Genomic DNA, 26165 nt, shown 5'->3' with positions numbered 1-26165 from the left:
CTTGGGTGCCAATCACGGCAATAATTTTTTTTCATGACAATTCCATTAATTAACAATCCTTTTTGAAAAACTATTTCTATCGCCATTGATTTTCTAGTCTCTTTTCCTCTATATGACATTCCAATTATTTCCTCAACTGATATTTCAATGGACAAGATGTTTACCCATAAATCGGTAGAGTTGAATTTGCAGATGTGGTCAAGCACACGAGAAACAATATGATCAAAATGATGAGATAATTAACAGTAATAGAAGAGCACAAAACACAGTATAATTTAAGGGCTTCGCCAGTCAAAGATAGTATAATATTTAGATCGTCTCCATAGGAATTGGTACAAACAATTACTCAAACATAATCTTGCTCAGTATTATTTAGGTGATCAAAACTTGAGTTTGTTGTGGTTATAAACCACGATTATCGACTACAACTTAATTAAAGACAATTGGCAACGAAAGAAAAGGTTACTATTAATATTAGAAGTAAGGATAGTAGACAAGACAGATGCTATATTTTAGCAATTAGACCCGATTCGTTTTATCATTCTCCAATTTTATTGAGTCTCTCAAATTCAATAAGTAATTAGTTTAGTACGCAAGAATCTAATAAACATCTTCCGATTATTTATACAGATTTCACAAATTAAACTAATGTAAGCCCTGAGAATGTTCAAAAACTATGGATAGAAATAGATCTTCAGACGACTTCTCACAAATATAGTCAGCTTATAACCCAAGATAAATTATTCAAGAGTCTCTTTCGATTACTCTATAAAATCATTCAATCATGAGAAAAATTAGATTTATATCGAGATAATTCATAAAGACTTTCTCTTCCGATTAAAGCATTCAAGAATATCTCAACAATCAAGTAAAACTACTATCCATGAATTCAAGACTAATGAAAAGCCCTGTGAATATATGCAAGAAAACATTAAGGGGTTTAGTCTAAAGGAAAACGTCTCTCGAATATTTTCCTCTCTTGGCTCAATCAATAGTTCAAGAAGCTCTTTTGATTACTTAGAATAATCACCAATCAAAGCCAAACAAAATAATGCAAAGATATTCACTAAATTATTCCTCTTTCAATTAAATAAATAGTAAATAACTCTCCAATTCAATTCAAAACTCCATTAACGAATTCAAGCAATAAAACAAGAATCGAATCTAAAAATGCCAATCAATACATCATGTCATGTCAAAACCCTATAAGAAACTACTCCATAATAGAACAAAAGAACATAGAAGAAATAGAAGTAGAAAACATTACAACCGACGATTGATCCAAACTTTCGTATTGAATCGAATCGTGAAGGAAATAATTAATTCAGCCGTCAAATCCTCTTCTACGCTCCTCCCATGCCTCCTATATAAAAAGGTCCCTAGATAACCTAGTTAGGATGAGCTAAAACATTATATAGTCCCAGGGATTTTTCCGTAAAATATCGAAATTAGCCTCGAATTAAATTCCTTGTCGGCTCGCTGTGCGATGGCGCAGCTGGATAGCACTTGGCATAGCATTATGACCAGCAATTTCACAAACTGCCTCTCCTGTGCGATGACTTGTATGATGACACTCCCACGTGCGCGGTCGCGCACCGCTTCGTGTGTAGTTTCTCATTTGTTTCATCCTATTTTCATCCATTTTGCTCTCCATTTTGGTTCATCCTCAACTACACATAAAACGACACAATTTAGCAATATCCACACATAAAATCTCTAACTTCACATAAAAATCACGTCAAATAAGCTCATAAAACTCGAGGAATACCTAACCATCAAATAACCCCACACTTAAGTTTTGCTCATCCCGAGCAAATTTAAAGCATTAACTTCACCAAACTACGACGCACAAGACATTAGAGACAAGAATCAACTCAAATCAAACTCATGAATGCGTACAACACTTATCATTGGTATCTCTAACCTGTTGGAAATCAAAGTTAAATCAAAATAGCAATCATTGACATGTCTCACCAAAAAGAAGACATCTTTGTGTCACACAATAAAATCATGAACAAACATCTCAGAAAATCTTTATTCAAGTGCGCTCACACTCACAAAGAAGTACATCATACTCTTCAAGAATGCCATAGGCCTGGCAATCGAGTGACTCTCCACTAATGTAGTACTTCTCAAGTTGGGATCTTGTAGGGCTTTGTATTTGTTTGTAACGTAGGCTAAGGGATAGGTAGGCTTATATGGATAAAAGTGACGCAATCCCCTCATGGCACAACACTAATTGAGTCTTTAGTAAAACAACACTACTTCATATTTATTTTCTTTCAACAAAATCAACCAAACCACCATTTATATCTCCCTTCTTTTGTTTCTTTTTTCTTTTTCTTTACATTCTCTTTTAAAAAAAAAAAAAAAAAAAATTCCTTCAACACCATTCTTTCTAAATTTTCACCTTTTCAATTCGTAGCACAAACAAGGAACCTTTTCTTCTTTTTTCACAATTAAATTCTCTCACACTTATTTCTTACAATAAAGCTCAAGTAAAGGGCCAAAAAGAGGACAAGGTGAACCTATAAGATCAAGATATATATAAACAAAAGGCTAAGGGTAAATATTTGGCTATCAAAAGAATAGGAATTTATCATTAGGCATAAAGAGGTTGACTAGGGATGATAACAATTAATGATCGGTCTATTTAGGCTAAAAGGAATAAACAAAAAGCCCACGATCCTTTCCCTACTTAAAGAGTGTCTTAAATTTTTTCCCTCAAATCACTACCAAGCCAAGTTCTATATTCTCTCAGATTATGATTATTGGTTAAAACTTCCTCACCACACACTAAGGGTATCGATACGGCTTCACATTAACTGGTTTTGCCTCTGGGAGTAGATGGATTGCGTGGTCTTGATTTTGAAGGAGGCAAACCAAAGGTTTCTGGAACACATCTTCATATGCTTTGAGCACTGCTGCTAACTCAGAGGAAGTAGTACATGAATGCTCCAAATTAGATGGAATAAGAAGAAATTGCATCAGTAGCAGAGCAGCCATCCTTCTCAGGCTATGCAATTGCACTGGTTGCACATCAGTAGGTGCATCACCTTGCCACGAGAGGCTCGGTGTGATATATTAGTACCATTTAGAGTGAATTCGAATATCCTCTTTGCATAATCAGTAAGGACAGGTCCCAAAGTTGTGAGCCACGAAACCCCGAGTACTATATCAGCACTATGAAGGGACAAAATATATAAATCTTCCACTATATCGCTGCCCTGGATGGTTATTGGAATTTTTCTAGCAACGCCCTCACAACGTAGTCGTTGTCCACTTCCCACCACCACTAGGGGTGTACATGGATTAAGGTTGGTTCGGATTTTTTAAACACCGAACCAAACCAAGTTTGTAAGGAATTTTTAAATTTACACACCAAACCAAACCAATATAATTAGGGTTTTTCAACCTTTGGGTTTTCTCGGGTTATTCGGTTTTCTCGGGTTTTTCGGGTTTTTACATATAGCATTATAGTCTTGATATAAAACATATAACTTTTACTTCAAATATTTCTTTAGTCCTAGTAAGATACAACTATATAATTAAGGTGTTTCTTAAGAAAACACACAAAATGTGAGAAGAGTGATGACATTGTATTAAAATATTCAACTAAAAATCAATAAAATCGGTTAAAATAAATATTGCTAATTAACAAGCCATAAAAAAAATGACCATAATCTAAAAAAATATTAAGTCATTCCTAAAATAAGTATTCATACCTTAATAAGTATTAATTACATGACAAAGAAAAAAAACTTAAGTTATGTATTTTCACTCTCTAAATCAATTATGCAAAACTAAAGAATAGATATCCAACATTATTGTCATTCCTAGTGGTAAATTGAATTTCTTTTGTTAGCATTAGTGTTGAGTTAATTTTTGATTTGGACGGTTTATTTGAGTTCCTAACATCCACCTTAAGGATATAAAACTTATTGACATCCAAATTCTAAGTTCAAGTTCATTTTCTCCAATTTTGAATAATATGATAATAGATTAAAAAACTTGTTCCAAAAAATTTAAGAAATATTTATAAATTACATTACAAATAAATATTTTTATGCATAAAATATTATAAAAATTGAATACGTCACATTGAATAATAGATGGATTTGGTTTGGTTCGGTTTTGACTTTTTTTTAGTTAAAACCAAACCAATTATGGTAAGAAGAAATTGCATTTTTTTTCAACACTGCAAACCAAGTCAAACCAAACCACCATTTAGATGATTTTTTTCTCGATTTGACTCGATTTATGAAGGGTTTGGTGCGGTTTGTCGGATGGTTATTGGAATTTTTCTACACCCCTAACCACCACGAAAAAAACTTGGTGTTGGTTCAGTTACCAACTGAAGAAACTTAGCCATCCTCGCTTGAACAAAATTATGTGTACTAGCGTTGTCCACGAGCACCTCTACTGGTGACCCATTAACATGACCAGTAAATCGGAGAGTAGTGGCAGAACTTCCTCCAGATAGAGCATTATATGAAATAGCTGAGTGTTCTTGAAACTATAAGCACTGTAATTCCTCTGCTAAGACATCATCCGATAAGAATTCACCTGGTAAAGTTACATCTGTCTCTGATTCTTCAGATAACAGTAGAAGTTGGGGAAGCGACTTACACTTATGACCTGGAGAATATTTTTCATTGCAAGAATAGCAGAGGCCACGTTCTCGACGACTTTGTATCTCTGCTGGGGTAAGGCGTTTGATGGGGGGACGATTTGGTGTGGTTTGGGCGGCTGTAACCATCTGATTCAAAGTTGAGGGCTTTGAGGTTCCGTATGAATGACTTGGAGTCGGCAGAAGTGGTGGTGTTTTACTGAAAGCGGGTTTAATGGAGCCACGCTCAAGTTGGATCTTTTGCTCATATAAATGGGCTAAACGTATGGCTTCGGTTAATTTTGTGGGCTCACGGATTAAAACAGCAGTTTTAATATCAGGCCTCAGACCAGAAGTAAAAAAATGGGTTAATACCTGATCTGGAAATTACATCGTCTCATTAGACACTGCTTTGAAGAGGCTTTGGCATTTAGCCACCGTAGTGGTCTGCCGAAATTTAGCAAGTCGACCCCCTGGCACTTCAAGATCCCATTTCTGAAATCGTACCAGCAGTTTCTCGGCGAAATGCTCCCAATTAACTAACTGTTTATTGCGGAAAAGCCACCGATACCATTCCAAGGCATCGCCATCCAAGTAGAACGATGCAAGCGTTAATTTATGATCCTCCATGATTCCATAAAGTTCAAAGTAACGTTCTGCTTGGAAAACCCATGCTTCAGAGTTTACTCCATGGAATCGTCCTAATTCAACCGGAGCCGGTTTGTGTCGCAAAGTAGGATGTGTTGATGCCTGGCCTCCACAAACTTCAGCAGTTTGCCGTGGTCGAGGTGTTGCCACTGCAGGAGCAACATTCTGAGAACCTAGAGCCATTACGTGTCCTACCACCTCTTTCAACATAGATCGAATCTCAGAGATGTCACTAGAGAATGACTCTTTCACCACCCATATGGAGTCTTCAAGGGACTTGAGTTTTGGGTCCTCTTCCATTAGAGACCTCTGGATGAAAGCACCAATGTAACAACTTAAATTTCCAACACAAGCACTGCTATAATATATATATATATATATATATATATATATTTACTGAATACAATTATAATAGACACAGGGAACAACAAAGAGAAATACAATGAAATTAGAAGTCTAGAAGGGGTTGAGGAGATAAAGAAAGAGATGAGAATATTCAGATCAGAAATAACTTCCTTATCCTTTCCTACCCACATTCTTAACACTTTTAAACACATCCAGTAACTAACTTTGGCTTTGTTCACGTGACTTTCCTCCCCAAAAGTAACTGTCCAACTTTTTAGGTGGAATTACAATTCTCGAACTCCGACGCAGCTTGCCTATGTGGAAATCACTCATCACATCCTCCTTGTTATCCATATTAACAGATGCATCAACTGAGTTCACAACAGCGCACATGATTTGTTGCAATAAGAGATGCTAGTAATTTGTAATGATTACTTGGTTGTAGTATGTGCTCACTGATTTTAGTGGTGGTGACTAGCCAAGTATTGTAATCAATATTGTCTATATTTGTTAGAATTAAATTTTGATGAAATTAATTCTAACTTTGAAAATCTCTTATTAAAATTTCTCTACCACCAAAATAAGAATTTAACAATCAGCATATGGCCTTAGGGGTGCATGTGATTTCGAACCAAATTTTGTGTAGAAGGTGAATATATTATGAAGTATGATCTGCCTATGAACTTAGAGGTGTACCGTGATCTAACTCAATATTTATATTTGAAACCGAGTAATTAAAGTTTAATTCCCTTAAAGCAAATGTTATTTTCATACGTTAAGTAATATTTACTAGATATGAAGTATTCAATTGTTTCGAGTACAGTTTTCGTTCCTAGCATGTGAAAACATTAAAATCAATCATTTTATTTATGGATGACTTATTTTGGGAACTGGATTTAAATAATGAAAGGGGATATTCATTGAAAGAAATAGTTTGAGAATTCTAAGTGTGATCGTGATATTATTTAAGAATCCTATGACAATATTTTGCGACTATCTATCAAGATACCTTTGTACTTGTGACCTTTGGTTACTTACACATTTAAAAATTTTAGTGTGTGGAAAAATCTATTTTCCTTAATTTGTTACAAACTAGAAGTTTATCGGGAGGAAAGGTACTCACCTTGCCAAAAAGTACAAAATTTATATATATTTGAGAAATTAAATTAGATCTTTAATAGTGGTCTTTTGAACTCGATCCTGGCCGCGTTGATGAGTAGTGATGTGTTATTGCTACCTCACCTGTAATTCATAAGAATGTCATATTCCTTTGCACATGACTTTGTTATAATTAGATCGATTTAATTGATTCAAAATTTCTGGAGATACTTGTTTGTCTTGAAAGCTAACTTTGCAGTTATACTTTACGTGGCCAATTGTCTTGGTTGGACGTTCTCCATAATATGGTACGCATGGATTAGCTCTAGCTTCCCAATTCCTTTTTGAAAATATTTGTTACATATCCTAAAATCTATTTTTTAGAATTGTGAGTTAATCTCGATTTATGTGCCTGTAATCTACTCGAGTTATGTGCCTATAATCTACTGTTTAAAAGAAATGGGATTTCAAAATTCTAATATTGAAGAGGCTAGTTATATTTGAATATATTAATACATTATGACATCATTCCTTGATATTGTGAGCATGTCAGAGAGTTATATTATTAATAAATTGTATTAGTCATTTTATGTGGCTTTATCCTATATCTATTCTCGTGATACTATAATCTTGTTAACAAGATAAGTTGATTGTGAAATGTTTTATTAAAGTGTTATTAAGGATTGAGCAAATACAATTTGGGGTGAAGTACAAGAGGAATGCGATAAATTATTTGATCCTAGAGATGCATATCTCATGTCGTAAATTTATTAGCATAGACGCTGTTTCATATGTCTGGGCACAATTTTTATAATTTCCCAGATCGAATTAGTTTTGTGAATTAATGTGGATAGTGTGCACCAAAGTGGCATGTTCGCTTTGATTCGCAAGGCTTATTCGTTTCATTATGTGGGATTTTATTGAATTACTTCATACAATTTAATTTTATACGGAGTGTGCAGCTTGAAAAGTGAATATCTTAGTTTATTAAATTCACCTGCCCAAAGGGAATGAGTTTTCTAATACTGGAATATTTTCTCGTTACCTGCCCAAAGGGGGTTACATTGTGAAGGCTCACATTAGTTCCCCATAATTTTATTATATCGCATTCATCATAATTTTGCCCAAAGTTATTTTGAGGCCTTAAAAGAAAATATTTTAGCTTAGAAAATCTGTCTGCCCAAGGGGATAGATTTTCTATTACTAGGATTTTTTTTTTTATTACTCGCCCAAAGGGGGTAATATTATTAAGGCTCACATTCATTTTTCGAGGAGAATAATTGAGTTATACTCTCAGACTTTCTAAATCATATCATTTTGTTGTGTTGGCCTAATTACCTTGTCTCACATAGGAATTCAGAGATGGAACTTAGTCTTGAGTCAGCCTAGAAATTTAGTGATGTCAACCATGCAATGTTAGACAACCCTTTGAAAATCTACTTGTGTCGAAAGATTTATATTTAGGGGGAAATATATATATATATATATATATATATATGTTTTACTATTTCTCGTTGAGATAATATTTGTTGAACTTATGTGATATCTTTGGTCTTCTCTTAAATTGTTAAAGATGATTAAATCTCATATTCCTTGATTTTTGACCATATTGAAAAAGGCCAAATTAAACATAACTATTTGACTACCTTCCTCTTCTGCAAAATTGTTGCTTATATGTAAGTACTTTTTATAGCATTTAAGGGACTAGTTAAATGTGATTAATCCTTATAAATGAGAAATAGAGAGGTTGTCAAATCGAAAGAATATGTATATCTCCTGTATTATAGGGCATAAAATGATTGAACGCTTTGTATGAATTTTGACAATGAAGAATAGATAATTTTGATATTAAAACTTCTGTGATGCTTAAATCAATAGTTGATTTGTTTTGTTGCGACTTTATTTGTGCTTTTATAAAGCTCTCAATCATGTTGAAGTTTGATGAACTGTGAGCATAGATGTCAATGTAGACACGTTATTTTTTTAAAAAAAATTGGGGTGAAAGCGTGTATGAGTTCCATTATTTGTATACACGTTATTGTAATGTTATGTGTGGTCGAATCTCCTCCTCCTCCTGTTCTTCTTCTTCTTCCTCTTCTTCTTCTTCTTCTTCTTCTTCTTCTTCTTCTTCCTCCTCCTCCTCCTCCTCCTCCTCCTCTTCCTCTTCCTCCTCCTCCTCCTCCTCCTCGTCGTCGTCCTCTTCCTCTTCTTCCTCTTCCTCTTCTTACTCTTCTTCTTCTTCTTCTTCCTCCTCCTCCTCTTCTTCTTCTTCTTCTTCTTCTTCTTTAAATTGGGGTGAAAGCGTATATGAACTCCATTATTTGGTTAGCATCAATTTTTCATTTACTTTGGAGAATCTCATTGACTTTGAAAATAAAGTTAATGACTTATTGAAATAAAGAAATGAAGCAAGCATTTTTGTGGCTTGTAAAATAGTGAGTTCTAGTATATTGTTGATGATTGAATGACCTTTTTACATGAGTCAATTAATTGAATTGGTAGATGTGTTTGTATAAAATAAGATCCTATATATGCTATTTGTGTATCTATGTGATATTGGTCTTGAAATTACTTTTGCAGTACTTCAAAAGTACAACAGTCGTGCTTAAACTAAAAATAAATTTGTTCATCGGTGGGAGTGAATTTTGTGCCAGTTACTCCATTATTCTCTCAGATTATGATTATTGGTTAAAACTTCCTCACCACACACTAAGGGTATCGATACGGCTTCACATTAACTGGTTTTGCCTCTGGGAGTAGATGGATTGCGTGGTCTTGATTTTGCGAAGGAGGCAAACCCAAAGGTTTCTGGAACACATCTTCATATGCTTTGAGCACTGCTGCTAACTCAGAGGAAGTAGTACATGAATGCTCCAAATTAGATGGAATAAGAAGAAATTGCATCAGTAGCAGCCATCCTTCTCAGGCTATGCAATTGCACTGGTTGCACATCAGTAGGTGCATCACCTTGCCACGAGACCTTAGTACCATTTAGAGTGAATTCAAATATCCTCTTTGCATAATCAGTGAGGACAGGTCCCAAAGTTGCGAGCCACGAAACCCCGAGTACTATATCAGCACTATGAAGGGACAAAATATATAAATCTTCCACTATATCGCTGCCCTGGATGGTTATTGGAATTTTTCTAGCAACGCCCTCACAACGTAGTCGTTGTCCACTTCCCACCACCACTAGGGGTGTACATGGATTGGGTTGGTTCGGATTTTTTAAACACCGAACCAAACCAATTGCGTCGGGTTTTTAAATTTACACACCAAACCAAACCAATATAATTAGGGTTTTAACTTGGTTTTCTAAAGGTTATTCGGTTTTCTCGGGTTTTTTAGGGTTTTCCGCTATAGTCTTGATATAAAACATATAACTTTACTTCAAATATTTCTTTAGTCCTAGTAAGATACAACTATATAATTAAGGTGTTTCTTAAGAAAACACACAAAATGTGAGAAGAGTGATGACATTGTATTAAAATATTCAACAAAAGCTAATAAAATCGGTTAAAATAAATATTGCTAATTAACAAGCCATAAAAAAAATGACCATAATCTAAAAATATTAAGTCATGCTAAAATAAGTACGGCTAATAAGTATTAATTACATGACAAAGAAAAAAACTTAAGTTATGTATTTTCTCTCTAAATCAATTATGCAAAACTAAAGAATAGATATCCAACATTATTGTCATTCTAGTGGTAAATTGAATTTCTTTTGTTAGCATTAGTGTTGAGTTGGTTTTGATTTGACTTTATTTGAGTTCCTAACATCCATAGGATATAAAACTTATTGACATCCAAATTCTAAGTTCAAGCTTGAATAATATGATAATAGATTAAAAAACTACGAAAAAATTTAAGAAATATTTATAAATTACATTACAAATAAATATTTTTATGCATAAAATATTATAAAAATTGAATACGTATGAATGTCGGGTTGGTTTGGTTCGGTTTGACTTTTTTTTAGTTAAAACCAAACCAATTATGGTCTTTTTTTTTCAACACCAAACCAAGTCAAACCAAACCACAACGATTTTTTCTCGATTTGACTCGATTTATCGGTTTGGTGCGGTTTGTCGGTTTACTTTTCAGACACCCCTAACCACCACGAAAAAACTTGGTGTTGGTTCAGTTACCAACTGAAGAAACTTAGCCATCCTCGCTTGAACAAAATTATGTGTACTAGCGTTGTCCACGAGCACCTCTACTGGTGACCCATTAACATGACCAGTAAATCGGAGAGTAGTGGCAGAACTTCCTCCAGATAGAGCATTATATGAAATAGCTGAGTGTTCTTGAAACTCTAAGCACTGTAATTCCTCTGCTAAGACATCGTCCGATAAGAATTCACCTGGTAAAGTTACATCTGTCTCTGATTCTTCAGATAACAGTAGAAGTTGGGGAAGCGACTTACACTTATGACCTGGAGAATATTTTTCATTGCAAGAATAGCAGAGGCCACGTTCTCAGCGACTTTGTATCTCTGTTGGGGTAAGGCGTTTGATGGGGGGACGATTTGGTGTGGTTTGGGCCGCTGGAACCATATGATTCGAAGTTGAGGGCTTTGAGGTTCCGTATGAATGAGTTGGAGTCAGCAGAAGTGGTGGTGTTTTACTGAAAGCGGGTTTAATGGAGCCATGCTCAAGTTGTATCTTTTGCTCATATAAATGGGCTAAACGTATGGCTTCGGCTGATTTTGTGGGCTCACGCATTAAAACAGCAGTTTTAATATCAGGCCTCAGACCAGAAGTAAAAAAATGGGTTAATACCTGATCTGGAAATTACATCGTCTCATTAGACACTGCTTTGAAGAGGCTTTGGCATTTAGCCACCGTAGTGGTCTGCCGAAATTTAGCAAGTCGACCCCTGGCACTTCAAGATCCCATTTCTGAAATCGTACCAGCAGTTTCTCGGCGAAATGCTCCCAATTAACTAACTGTTTATTGCGGAAAAGCCACCGATACCATTCCAAGGCATCGCCATCCAAGTAGAACGATGCAAGCGTTAATTTATGATCCTCCATGATTCCATAAAGTTCAAAGTAACGTTCTGCTTGGAAAACCCATGCTTCAGAGTTTACTCCATGGAATCGTCCTAATTCAACCGGAGCCGGTTTGTGTCGCAAAGTAGGATGTGTTGATGCCTGGCCTCCACAAACTTCAGCAGTTTGCCGTGGTCGAGGTGTTGCCACTGCAGGAGCAACATTCTGAGAACCTAGAGCCATTACGTGTCCTACCACCTCTTTCAACATAGATCGAATCTCAGAGATGTCACTAGAGAATGACTCTTTCACCACCCATATGGAGTCTTCAACGGACTTGAGTTTTGGGTCCTCTTCCATTAGAGACCTCTAGATGAAAGCACCAATGTAACAACTTAAATTTCCAACACAAGCACTGCTATAATATATATATATATATATATATATATATGTTTACTGAATACAATTACAATAGACATAGGGAACAACAAAGAGAAATACAATGAAATTAGAAGTCTAGAAGGGGTTGAGGAGATAAAGAAAGAGATGAGAATATTCAAATCAGAAATAACTTCCTTATCCTTTCCTACCCACATTCTTAACACTTTTAAACACATCCAGTAACTAACTTTGGCTTTGTTCACGTGACTTTCCTCCCCAAAAGTAACTGTCCAACTTTTTAGGTGGAATTACAATTCTCGAACTCCGACGCAGCTTGCCTATGTGGAAATCACTCATCGCATCCTCCTTGTTATCCATATTAACAGATGCATCGACTGAGTTCACAACAGCGCACCTGATTTGTTGCAATAAGAGATGCTAGTAATTTGTAATGATTACTTGGTTGTAGTATGTGCTCACTGATTTTAGTGGTGGTGACTAGCCAAGTATTGTAATCAATATTGTCTATATTTGTTAGAATTAAATTTTGATGAAATTAATTCTAACTTTGAAAATCTCTTATTAAAATTTCTCTACCACCAAAATAAGAATTTAACAATCAGCATATGGCCTTAGGGGTGCATGTGATTTCGAACCAAATTTTGTGTAGAAGGTGAATATATTATGAAGTATGATCTGCCTATGAACTTAGAGGTGTACCGTGATCTAACTCAATATTTATATTTGAAACCGAGTAATTAAAGTTTAATTCCCTTAAAGCAAATGTTATTTTCATACGTTAAGTAATATTTACTAGATATGAAGTATTCAATTGTTTCGAGTACAGTTTTCGTTCCTAGCATGTGAAAACATTAAAATCAATCATTTTATTTATGGATGACTTATTTTGGGAACTGGATTTAAATAATGAAAGGGGATATTCATTGAAAGAAATAGTTTGAGAATTCTAAGTGTGATCGTGATATTATTTAAGAATCCTATGACAATATTTTTGCGACTATCTATCAAGATACCTTTGTACTTGTGACCTTTGGTTACTTACACATTTAAAAATTTTAGTGTGTGGAAAAATCTATTTTCCTTAATTTGTTACAAACTAGAAGTTTATCGGGAGGAAAGGTACTCACCTTGCCAAAAAGTACAAAATTTATATATATTTGAGAAATTAAATTAGATCTTTAATAGTGGTCTTTTGAACTCGATCCTGGCCGCGTTGATGAGTAGTGATGTGTTATTGCTACCTCACCTGTAATTCATAAGAATGTCATATTCCTTTGCACATGACTTTGTTATAATTAGATCGATTTAATTGATTCAAAATTTCTGGAGATACTTGTTTGTCTTGAAAGCTAACTTTGCAGTTATACTTTACGTGGCCAATTGTCTTGGTTGGACGTTCTCCATAATATGGTACGCATGGATTAGCTCTAGCTTCCCAATTCCTTTTTTGAAAATATTTGTTACATATCCTAAAATCTATTTTTTAGAATTGTGAGTTAATCTCGATTTATGTGCCTGTAATCTACTCGAGTTTATGTGCCTATAATCTACTGTTTAAAAGAAATGGGATTTCAAAATTCTAATATTGAAGAGGCTAGTTATATTTGAATATATTAATACATTATGACATCATTCCTTGATATTGTGAGCATGTCAGAGAGTTATATTATTAATAAATTGTATTAGTCATTTTATGTGGCTTTATCCTATATCTATTCTCGTGATACTATAATCTTGTTAACAAGATAAGTTGATTGTGAAATGTTTTATTAAAGTGTTATTAAGGATTGAGCAAATACAATTTGGGGTGAAGTACAAGAGGAATGCGATAAATTATTTGATCCTAGAGATGCATATCTCATGTCATAAATTTATTAGCATAGACATTGTTTCATATGTCTGGGCACAATTTTTATAATTTCCCCAGGACTGAATTAGTTTTGTGAATTAATGTGGATAGTGTGCACCAAAGTGGCATGTTCGCTTTGATTCGCAAGGCTTATTCGTTTCATTATGTGGGATTTTATTGAATTACTTCATACAATTTAATTTTATACGGAGTGTGCAGCTTGAAAAGTGAATATCTTAGTTTATTAAATTCACCTGCCCAAAGGGAATGAGTTTTCTAATCTTGGAATATTTTCTCGTTACTGCCCAAAGGGGGTTACATTGTGAAGGCTCACATTAGTTCCCCATAATTTTATTATATCGCATTCATCATAATTTTGCCCAAAGTTATTTTGAGGCCTTAAAAGAAAATATTTTAGCTTAGAAAATCTGTCTGCCCAAGGGGATAGATTTTCTATTACTAGGATTTTTTTTTTATTACTCGCCCAAAGGGGGTAATATTATTAAGGCTCACATTCATTTTTCGAGGAGAATAATTGAGTTATACTCTCAGACTTTCTAAATCATATCATTTTGTTGTGTTGGCCTAATTACCTTGTCTCACATAGGAATTCAGAGATGGAACTTAGTCTTGAGTCAGCCTAGAAATTTAGTGATGTCAACCATGCAATGTTAGACAACCCTTTGAAAATCTACTTGTGTCGAAAGATTTATATTGTAGGGGGAATACATATATATATATATATATATATATATATATATATATATATATATATATATTTGTTTTACTATTTCTCGTTGAGATAATATTTGTTGAACTTATGTGATATCTTTGGTCTTCTCTTAAATTGTTAAAGATGATTAAATCTCATATTCCTTGATTTTTGACCATATTGAAAAAGGCCAAATTAAACATAACTATTTGACTACCTTCCTCTTCTGCAAAATTGTTGCTTATATGTAAGTACTTTTTATAGCATTTAAGGGACTAGTTAAATGTGATTAATCCTTATAAATGAGAAATAGAGAGGTTGTCAAATCGAAAGAATATGTATATCTCCTGTATTATAGGGCATAAAATGATTGAACGCTTTGTATGAATTTTGACAATGAAGAATAGATAATTTTGATATTAAAACTTCTGTGATGCTTAAATCAATAGTTGATTTGTTTTGTTGCGACTTTATTTGTGCTTTTATAAAGCTCTCAATCATGTTGAAGTTTGATGAACTCTGAGCATAGATGTCAATGTATACACGTTATTTTTTTTAAAAAAATTGGGGTGAAAGCGTATATGAGTTCCATTATTTGTATACACATTATTGTAATGTTATATGTGGTCGAATATCCTCCTCCTCCTCTTCTTCTTCTTCTTCTTCTTCTTCTTCTTCCTCCTCCTCCTCCTCCTCCTCCTCCTCTTCCTCTTCCTCCTCCTCCTCCTCCTCCTCGTCGTCGTCCTCTTCCTCTTCTTCCTCTTCCTCTTCTTACTCTTCTTCTTCTTCTTCTTTCCTCCTCCTCTTCTTCTTCTTCTTCTTCTTCTTCTTTAAATTGGGGTGAAAGCGTATATGAACTCCATTATTTGGTTAGCATCAATTTTTCATTTACTTTGGAGAATCTCATTGACTTTGAAAATAAAGTTAATGACTTATTGAAATAAAGAAATGAAGCAAGCATTTTTGTGGCTTGTAAAATAGTGAGTTCTAGTATATTGTTGATGATTGAATGACCTTTTTACATGAGTCAATTAATTGAATTGGTAGATGTGTTTGTATAAAATAAGATCCTATATATGCTATTTGTGTATCTATGTGATATTGGTCTTGAAATTACTTTTGCAGTACTTCAAAAGTACAACAGTCGTGCTTAAACTAAAAATAAATTTGTTCATCGGTGGGAGTGAATTTTGTGCCAGTTACTCCATTATTTAGGTTATAATGTTGTAACTTAATATTTATAAAGCATGACATTATATTTATATTTTTGTAGTTGAAATCTATTAGAAATTAGTATTTACTAATACGTAGATTCATTTTCAGAGATGGTGAGAATGTGCTTAGATTATTAAATCGTCGTAGAACATCTTTTTCCTTTTGGGAATTTAATTAAGTGTGTGAACGTATATTAAAATTAATGCTATCGAGAGTATTGATATATATTGGTCATATCATTTCTTGTTGTCTCTTTGATTTGAATTGATAATCTCGTTGATGTTTATTCGCAAAAATTATCATTTTTTATTCATAATGGAGACACATTTTTATATGCCTATTTATGAAGACTTCTTTAATGTTATTGATAAGTTTTGTGTTCATTAAAGGATAAGTTGACAATCGTTGATAAAGTTTTATTTAAAGGGCATATACTAATATTTACATCGCTTACCATTGAGTATATGATAACACTTAATTGAATGCAATTACATGGCCTAATTATCCTATGTGACATGGCACAATCAATCAGATATTTGAGAATTTACGGAGAGTTAGTGAAACATCGTGTTTATGATTCAATTTATTTGATGAAGTATTTGGACCCATGTCAGAAATTCCATTACTTTCATCAAATGATTTGTTCAACCTATTTAATAATGGGTATCTTCGATTTTCTTATTGGTATATGATGAGCACCATTTATATTATACATATTTATGTGAATAGATCTGCATTGACAGACTGTGATGCTTATAAAATCTTGAGACTTGTTGTCTTATGTGTGGGTATGTCTCATGTTGATAAGATCATGTTGTTGTCTTTATTGGATCTTTATAGAGACATACACGGTATATTTTATGCCTTGTGAATTTTCTTAGTTGTTGCACATTATGACCCGCTGGACATGTTGGGCTTAGAAAATCATTATTTTCTAGTGGCGCACATGTTGATCTGTTGCCCACATGTTGTTACGGAAAATTGTAGTGATATGATTTTTCTGTGGTGCGCATATTGATTTGAAGCGTGCATGTTATGAAAAATCGTTGAGAACCGACAATGAAATAACCTTGATATGGACTCCATGTTGGTTATTTCTTGCTACACTACCACTCTATTGGGTTTAAGTTGGCAAAGCTTCAATGTTTGTGATTGTGGATTTGTCATATGTCATTGATTGATGCATGTACTGCTACATTTCGGCATTGATAGTCTTGTTTGACTGGACCATGTTTGAAGTGATGTTCTACCAGTATGTGTTTGTGGCCACTGTTCATTTAGCCCGAGAGTCGTTTTATAAAATAACATTTCCTTTAAGCTTTAAAAAATTTCAAGATTAAGTTAATGATTGTCCAAGTGGGAGAATGTTGAAATTTTAACTAAATGTGGACTAACATTAACTTAATTATTGCGGTTTATAAAACAGGCTAAATAAATATAGTTAGTGAACATGACTTGGCGATTCAAATATTGGATTCCTTGTTGGGCCTGAATCACCTCTTGTATTGGTGAGGACTGGCAGTAGTGTAGGCCTTGTTGAAGACCTAATAAAACCTGTTATGGGAGGACCCATTAGGTCAAGGCTTGACACCTATAAATATATGGCTAGGTCCCCTCTCGTTTCCTCAACCCAAAAAGGCAACCGCCCCATTTGACTGCCAGTTGTAGGAGGAGCAATGAGAGGAAGACCTAGTCAATCGTTCCATACATCTGGAACGCGCTTCCGCATTGATAAACAAGATGACTAAACAGGTATGCGTCGCGTCTTAATCTTGCTTTCGTTATTGTGTTCTTGATCTGTGTAATAATCCTAGGGCTGTTAGAATTAACTTACACGTCAAAGCATGTCACTCCATTTCATCATCGGATGGAATCTATTCACAACCAATTAATTACTAAATGTAGAAAAGTTAGAGAGGTGGAAGTCCATGGTGGTAATTGGCATATCCACAATATGGTGGTTTTCCCAAAACCGCCGTAATAGTATTAATAGCGGCAGGGATTGTGGCGGTGTTGAAAACCGCCATTTTAGCTGGTTATGGTGATTTGAAACAGCCATTATACCTATAAAAAACCGCCGTAATCGTTCCGATTTTTTTGTAGTGCAAGGTCTAATACGCTTTTTGATTAAATATTGAAAAATTATGCATAGAGATCTAATCCATTTTCCTTTTGTAGGTCTAATAAGCTTTTTGATTAAATATTGAAAAATTATGCATAGAGATCTAATCCATTTTCCTTTTGTCTAATATTCTATCTTTCAACATTTCACATCAATTGGACACAGGCTACGAAGTATAATTGCGTTGATCTTGTTTTAACATTCGAAATACCAACTAGAAATTATTACATGTCATAAAACATTGTGGAGAACTCTAGTACAGAGAAACTGACTTCATTTATAACAATCCAAAGGTTGGCCTCAATCAACCTATTCCAAAGAACACTAAGCACACGAGAAAGTAGAATATTCCTAAGTAAACAAAAGAAAAAAGTATGGGGTGATGTGTTGGGGTCGAAATAATTAGGGCGTCATGCGGAAGCTAACAATTGCAAACCTTGAATGATGATAATCGGGCAACAAAGAAAATATACTAAAAGGCATAATATTATAATATGGTTTGGTCAAGTGACCTACATATTGAAAACTAATATAAAAGAAAAACATAAAAATTATGAGAGAATAATCTCCTCCAAAACAAGACTCTTAAACGACTACATTGTGCATGTTATTGTGTTATTTTGTGTGAGAGAGACGGATCCTCAATTTATAGAAGTTCGAAACTTTTTCTCCCTAACACAATGTAGTTTAAAAAGATTTACAGTCATATATTGTATAACCAACTACTAAAAATAATGCTGAACAAGTAAATGTGAAATTAACAATAATGTGCTTTGATCAATTAGCTAGGCCCATTTGGCTATGAGAGCCATAAGTCCAGCACCAAGAAGAAGTGAAATATTGGCCCCTAATTGAAGCTTTCCATTGCCTTGCATTCTTGGATGCATAAAATCAGCAGCTAAAAAGTCAACCAATGCCATATAAATCAAGATACCAGCTGAAGCTGAATTAAATATTCCTTCCACAATAAGAGCTGTTGGACTGTTTTCATCGTAAATATTTGTTATTCCTATTCCAATTACTATTCCGATTGGAGTTGTGAGAGAGAAAAATAAAACCATAATTGCAATTGCACGAGACTTCAATTTTGCCTGCAAAAGAGCCAAACAAGAGTTTATGTTTTGTTAGTCAACACGTGTAACAAATATTTTTCAATCAAATCATTTGAAAAATAAGTTATAATAACTCAATTTTAAATAATTTTACATTTTTAATGGATATAACTTAAAATCGAATAAACACGTGAAATACAAATAAGAAATTAAAAGTACTAGCACTTTGTTGAGTTATGTAGATTTAGCTAAGACGATTTCGAAAAGTAATACTTCTTCCTTTTGTCCACTGAATGGTTAGCTCATGCAACGAACACTGCATAATGTGCCGACACCTAAATTTTTGCAATACATAATAAGTAGTAATGTGCCCTCAATATTGTTCCTCATTGACTTGAAGTAGCATATGCTTTTCTGACTTTGAATGGCAAAAAATTTGTTACTATGCAGTTGGACAAAAGCCCCATAACACTTCACATTCTCCACCACCACCCCCCCCCCCCCCCCCCCCACACCCCATATGTTGAGAATAAAAAGATCTCTAATGAAGTATTATTATGCAACAATTATAATTAGGAGATCATTATATGTGAATTAAATATCTTACAAGAATATTTTTGTTTTTAAATAATTTAGCCGTTGAATTGTTAATATACGTGTTCTTATCCGCAATCTATCCCGCATAATATTTTAGCTATGCAGGATTTTATGTTGTCAACTATTTCAAACCATCAATCAAACAAACCCTTAGGAATCTTGTGTTAAACATAGGACAATAATCGTGTAAAAGTGTGATACCTCATCTCATATTTACCCGTGTTAAATGGACGGATTAGGTACAGTTACATAATTAAATTAAATTACGAAACTCAATGTGACTTATGGTTACATTAGGATTCTTAGTTATCCAAATCTGATCATCAACCTCGATATACATATAACACAAGGTTAGACTATTCCAATAATAATGACAATTCAAAAAGAAACAAAAAAAAAATAGTGTAATTACCTGAGCAATGGATCCACCAAGTCCCATGCCTTCGAAAAATTGATGAAAAGTCAAAGCACCTACAAGAGGCCTTATTGTTTTGGGACTTTCAGAAGCACCCAAAGCTATTCCAATAATCACAGAGTGTACAATTATCCCTAGTTCCAAAACCTGCATGCCCAGCAGAAATATAATGTTATTCGCAAAAAGAAATTTGAATATAATCAAGAGTGATACGAGAATAAGGACAAGTAGTGACTATTAGTGGACGAGAAAACAAAATCGACAAAGCAAGAATTATCTGTAAATAGATCAGCGCTTTGTATTATCCAGAAAAAATTGCTTTATGAATGATATCATGACTTATTGAACAATATGTTATTTAACTTCTAGTTATGATAATATCATATTGTTGACTACAATTAATATAAAATATCGCAAATCTCTATTCCATTGACAGTTGTCTATTGCATTGAAAATTGGACTCTTGAAAATTGTCTAGTCCATGATATTGCTGAAGATTCCAAAGAAACAATATTTTCAGCAATTATCCTTACCCCTAACTTGGGATATCGAGAGGTTGTTTCTGATACAATAATAATAAAAGCAGGCCAAATAAGAAATACTGTAAGTATTACGGTATATATAACTTAAATCATTACCAGAGCGATAACACGATAACGAAGGAGCTCGGACTCATAATCACCCGTCACTACTAATGAACCATGTGCATGTCCATGTGCAGCATGCGAATGAACATTATTATTAGCTCCTTCTTCATCTACAGACTGAGCCACAACTCCACTTTCCTTGGATTTGTTTTTGAAATATGAAGTCGCATAAGTATCCACCATCAGAGTCCCCATTGCAGCAACCATTGCCACAAATCCACTAAAAGGAAAATCTCCCCATGGGTGTTCTTTCAAACACGGCGAAGTTAAACTTTCAAATGCATCAGGAAGTACGTGTATAAAACCCGTGGCTAGGATCACACCAGCCGCGAAAGCTTTAATCATGAAGAAAAAATTCTTATCCGGGCTTAAGGCTTTTCCAAGTACTGGAATACACACCCCAATTGCACTCGAAACCAAAATGGCAGCAAGCGCTGCGATTTTGTACTTGAGTGCCTCGTTTTTTTTTATCCCTTGGTCTTCGGAATCACAAGTACAATCCCCTAATACAACGGCGGGGAGAAGAAATAGAATGGACCAACATACGACCTTTTTGAAGTTTGCCATGGCTAAAATATGGGTATTGAAAACAAAAAGGAGCTTTTCAATTTACGTAAGGATTTGAAGTGGTTTAGCTATTTTATGGGCTCTTGACAAAGTCAGAACCGTCTGAGATAGTGATTAGCTTTATTTATATAGGCAAAGTCATCTTGAAAACAACATAAAATAATATAATAAGTTCCAATCCTATTTTTAAAAAAAAAGAAGAAGATAAAACTTAATCCTATTACAACTATGAGAATCAAGTCTTACTATAGAGATCGTAAAGCACTAGATGGAATTTATATAGAACGCCTTTCTATTGTAAGTCATAACTTGAAAACAAATAAAATAATATAATAAGTTCCAATCCTATTTTGTATTTATTTGACATACAATTTTTTTAAAATAAAAATAAACCATTAAAAAAAATGAGTTTTAAAACACCTCTTTTTTTTAAAAAATTTGATTTTTTTTACATTTAAAAAAAAAAACTAAAAATATGGATTCTGAATTTTCTTTTAAAAAAGGATTTTTAAAACCCTTTTAAAAAAAAATTGAAAATTTGTTTTTTTTTAAAAACGTTTTTGAAAAAGAAAAAAAAGCTGAAAAATGATTTTTTTTTTTTTTAATATGGAAAAATGGATTTGTTAAAAATATGGAAACTTGATTATTTTTTTAAAATGTCTTAAAAAATCTTGATTTTCATGATTTCATTTTCTTAGGACACTTTTATTTTTCATAAAACGGAAAAGTGTTTTTCTTACAAAATGTGAAAAAAAAACTAAATTTTTATAAAATTTTGAAAAAATTAATTATTTTCTTAACATGTGGAAAACCCTTTTTTTAAAACTAAATGTGGAAGACTAGATTTATTTTCAAAAAGATTTTTAAGAAAAAAAAATTAAAAAATTAAGTTTTCCTTTTTTTATGTTCAAAGAGCAAATATTGCCACATCAGCGTTTAGGGGGGTAATTATTCCGTTTTTAAATAAGTTTAGGGGGGTAATTTCTATTGTAAGATATTTATTTATATCCCTTTAATTGGATGAAGGAAATATGTAAATTGGTAATCCTTTTACCAAAAAAGAAATATAACATTAAGAATGTTAAATTTCTAATAACATCTCGTTATGATAATATCATATTGTTGACTACAATCTATCTATCTATCTATGTATATTATTTTAAAAGCATGAATATAAATGTTGATTGACGAAATCTCCCTTAAATATTGAACGAGATGTATACTCTTTATTAATTAGATTTGATGTCTCTACAACATTGATGTAAGAAAACGTAAAGTATTTTATTAATTGTAGAATCCAAGTCGAAATTCTTGTAGGATAACTAAACCTATGATTTTCAGACTATTCAAGTTCTAATTAGAGTGCGATACTATCGTCCCTTGCTTTATTTTTTGTTGTACTTCAAGTAGGATTAAAAAAAGTTGCAACAAGAACTAAAAACATAGCTAGAATAAAAATAGAATGTAAAATAAAATGTGTTAAATTTTTTACTTAAATTAATTATGTCCCTTGTGTCAAAGTGTTTTAAATTTACTTCACGTTTAATATGACAAATGTTATTCTGAAAAATAATTATTTTCTTTCCCATATTTGATCAGAGAGTGAAAAATATTTTAGAAAAAGACTATTTACTCAAGATTGATAATAAAATAAGCAAATCGGAGATTTATTATCGTGTGGGGGAGTAAATATTTGGCTTTATACATTCAAAACAAACATTGCAATCCAGAAAATAATTTAAGAATCGTATACTTTAAATTTCTAACAACTATTCGAGGGCAACAACTATAAGAAAACAAGTGGTATATCAACATTTGTATTTTATTATTGATTCAGCCAAAAGTGTAGTACCTTGCTAGAACGATAGAAAATCGTTGTAAAATAACTAAACAAACTATAATTGATTTGTTAGCCAATCGCTAATTTGACTACAATTTGATGCATAATATATTATTCTTTTCAAGTTGCTTATCAGTAGTAAAAAAATTATTGTATAGTATAAATCTCATAATTAGAAAATCAGAGAACACATATTTTAACGTTCTAAAAATATCTATATTAAATTTAGATATTAGGTGATCCATGCAATTTATTGTTTTAACATAAATATTATAATAATCAATAAGGAATATTGGTGCAGCGCACGGTACATAGAGACTGGTTAATATAAAATATCTCAAATCTCTATTCCATTGACAGTTGTCTATTCCATTGAAAATTGGACTGTCTAGTCCATGATATTGCTGAAGATGGCAAAGAAACAATCAGCAATTTATCCTTCTTCTATTTTTATACAATTTGGTTAATACTAATAAATGATAAGATTATACAAATTCATACAGGAAAAAAGAGAGAAAAAGAAAAGGACGAACTTGAAATTAGTCCCAATGGAGAATAAAAAATTAAAATAAAAACCCTTCATCTTCAAATTTAAAGTTGAGAATATCAATTTGAAAAAATAGTATATAAAGCTAAAAAAATATACATTCCTTTTACGTATTGAATAGTAAACCTGTCACACAATAAGTGCAGACTCAATTAATCTATCACACAATAAGTGCATGCTCAATTCTCGTTACCTTTCCCCCTTTCCTTCTTTCCTTGATCTTTCAAATGAAATAAAATCCTTTTTAAAGAGTAGCAAAACAATTTGGACTTAAAATAGTAATAAAGAATATTTACACTATCAAGTCATTTAATAAATAACATATACAGAGTAGAGTTTAAGTTTTGTGCACCGTCAGCGTATAAAACTATTTACACCATCAGTTAATTTTAAAGGTAGTATATTTACTTTACTTATATATTTCAATTTATGACAAAAAAATTAAAGGAAAATTGAATCCTTATTGTAATTAACCAAAATTCTTTCCTTGTCCAGCATTATTTACTAAAAATACGTTTTTCATCATCTTTTTTTTCTCAACTTTAATGGTTTTCATTTCAGTAAACTCTTCAAGACCAAATTATTTCATCATTGAATGCTATTTACTAAAGTATTATTTTCTCTCAACATCATGGTAAATCAACCACTTAAGTAGTGCTTCAACCCCCAAACATTAGAATCTTAAAAGAAATGATTCATCAACGTCACAAACATTGGAAACTTTTAATAGGGAATTGCTGCAATTCCTTATGAATCAAAGTTGTAGTGGCAATAATGTTACCATTAACAATATTCTCATTCTGGTGATACAGGATTAAAGTTAGTCTTTGCAGTGGCGTACGCAGGATTTTTGTAAGTAGTGACGAAATTTAAAGAGGTGAACAAATAAATAAATCATTAGGATGATATCATATTTCAGGAAAAAAATTAAAGTACACTACTACAACTCTTCTCAATGAATTATCATTTTTTAAAGCGTATCTATAGACGATAATGGATTCACTAATTAGAAAAATTAATAAATATTTTTTTCCCTATATTAGATACCAAACAACTGTTAAAAAGCTCAGATTTTTTTTTTTTTTTTTTGAGAAATTCCAACTAGAAAGAAGAAGAATGAAAAAATTATTAAGACAACTTATTACCAAAAAAAATATTAAGACAACTTAAAACTGAAAGAGTAACACGTAGTGTGTATGATCTCCTAAAAAAATGCATCTTATAGAAAAAATACTTAATTTTTTTAATGTCCAACTAGAAAGAAGAAGAATGAAAAATATATTAAGACAACTTAAAACTGAAAGGCTAACATGTAGTATGTATGATCTCCGAAAAAAATGCAACTAACAGAAAAAAAAAATACTTAATTTTCTTAACGTCCAACTAGAAAGAAGATGAATGAAAAAAATATTTAGATAGCTTAAAACTGAAAGGCTAACATGTAGTATGTATGATCTCCTAAAAAATGCAACTTATAGAAAAAAAATACTTAACTTTTTTAACGTTCAATTACTAGAAAGAAGAAGAATGAACAAAATATTAAGACAACTTAAAATTGAAAGAGTAACGGAGAGTAACACGTAGTATGTATGATCTCCTAAAAAAATGCAACTTATAGATAAAAAATACTTAATCTTTTTAACATCCACAGATTCCAATTTGATTTAGATACTAGTTAAGAGTAGTAGATCTTATTTGGGGTGTTAAAGGTACGATTCGGGCGGTTATTTTATAAAACCTATACCACACCGATTTTTCGGTTATTTTTTTTTTATTATAACCAAAATTAAACTTTTCAAAATCATCCCATCACCTAGGTTTTTCTTCGGTGTCGGTATGGTTCGGTAATTTTTTTAAAACAAAACTTCATGTAAAAATCACTAGTAAAAGTAAGAACACGATACCATGCATACTCCGGTTGGACTTTGACAAAAATTCTCTAGACATTTTTACTGTTTAAAAGGTGCTGAATCAAGAAAACGTGAAAGACGACAAAAAAGAGATTGATCTCACTATTTTATGATAGTGTAAAACAATGTTAAGCAAAGACAAAAGATATAATTTAAATCACACAAGTGGGAAGAAACCAATAAAGATGAGACTCAAGAACTGAGTTTGCTATGATTAAGTATCTAAAAGAGAATATAATTTAAATCATATGAGAGGAAATATATCTAATATCTTGCTATCCAAAATTGTTCGAATACCTTGTAGCTTACATGTTACTAATCCAGATCCTAGATCTAATTTAGTTTTAATATATAGAAGTAGTATAATAGGTTTTGGTTGTAGGACTTTAGGTGTTAATTATGTTGCCGGCTCATAGTTATTTCCATCACCCAGGCCTAAGGCGAACATTTTAATATTTTATTATTTTTAAACATAATATATAAAATATATTTACATATAAGTATATTCGGTACGGTTCGGTATTTCTCCGGTTTATTTTTGTAAAAATAAAAACCAACCTAATTCTTCGGTACTGTTATAAAATTATATAAAAA

The 26165-nt window shown here is 32.7% G+C and overlaps 2 protein-coding genes across 3 annotated transcripts; both read right to left on the bottom strand.

The window, feature by feature from the left end:
• Window positions 1-1096: 1096 nt before the first annotated feature.
• LOC132037945 (uncharacterized) lies at window positions 1097-5954 on the bottom strand. Of its 2 annotated transcripts, XR_009410139.1 has the most exons (3): window positions 4324-5954; window positions 2791-3295; window positions 1097-1670 (listed from the first exon to the last, which is right to left on the bottom strand). XR_009410139.1 is itself a non-coding variant. In XM_059428611.1 (2 exons), exon 1 carries the CDS (start codon window positions 5555-5557, stop codon window positions 4997-4999), a length of 561 nt encoding a protein of 186 aa, XP_059284594.1. In that variant the 5' UTR covers window positions 5558-5938; the 3' UTR covers window positions 1097-1670; window positions 4985-4996. The 2 variants fall into 2 exon arrangements, 1 of the variants encoding a protein (XP_059284594.1); XM_059428611.1 differs by lacking the exon at window positions 2791-3295 and having other exon boundaries at window positions 4985-5938.
• Window positions 5955-18468: 12514 nt separating this feature from the next.
• Window positions 18469-21334, bottom strand: LOC132037942 (zinc transporter 8-like). Its single transcript, XM_059428609.1, has 3 exons — window positions 20699-21334; window positions 20058-20207; window positions 18469-19087 (listed from the first exon to the last, which is right to left on the bottom strand). The coding sequence occupies exons 1-3, from the start codon at window positions 21272-21274 to the stop codon at window positions 18782-18784; spliced, it is 1032 nt and encodes a 343-aa protein (XP_059284592.1). The 5' UTR covers window positions 21275-21334; the 3' UTR covers window positions 18469-18781.
• Window positions 21335-26165: the final 4831 nt, after the last annotated feature.

The sequence above is a fragment of the Lycium ferocissimum genome, chromosome 11 (genome assembly GCF_029784015.1).
Source record: "Lycium ferocissimum isolate CSIRO_LF1 chromosome 11, AGI_CSIRO_Lferr_CH_V1, whole genome shotgun sequence".
In the NCBI taxonomy this organism is placed as follows: domain Eukaryota; kingdom Viridiplantae; phylum Streptophyta; class Magnoliopsida; order Solanales; family Solanaceae; genus Lycium; species Lycium ferocissimum.
The sequence above is the reverse complement of the archived record's forward strand: the minus strand, read 5'-3'. Positions and strand labels throughout refer to the sequence as shown.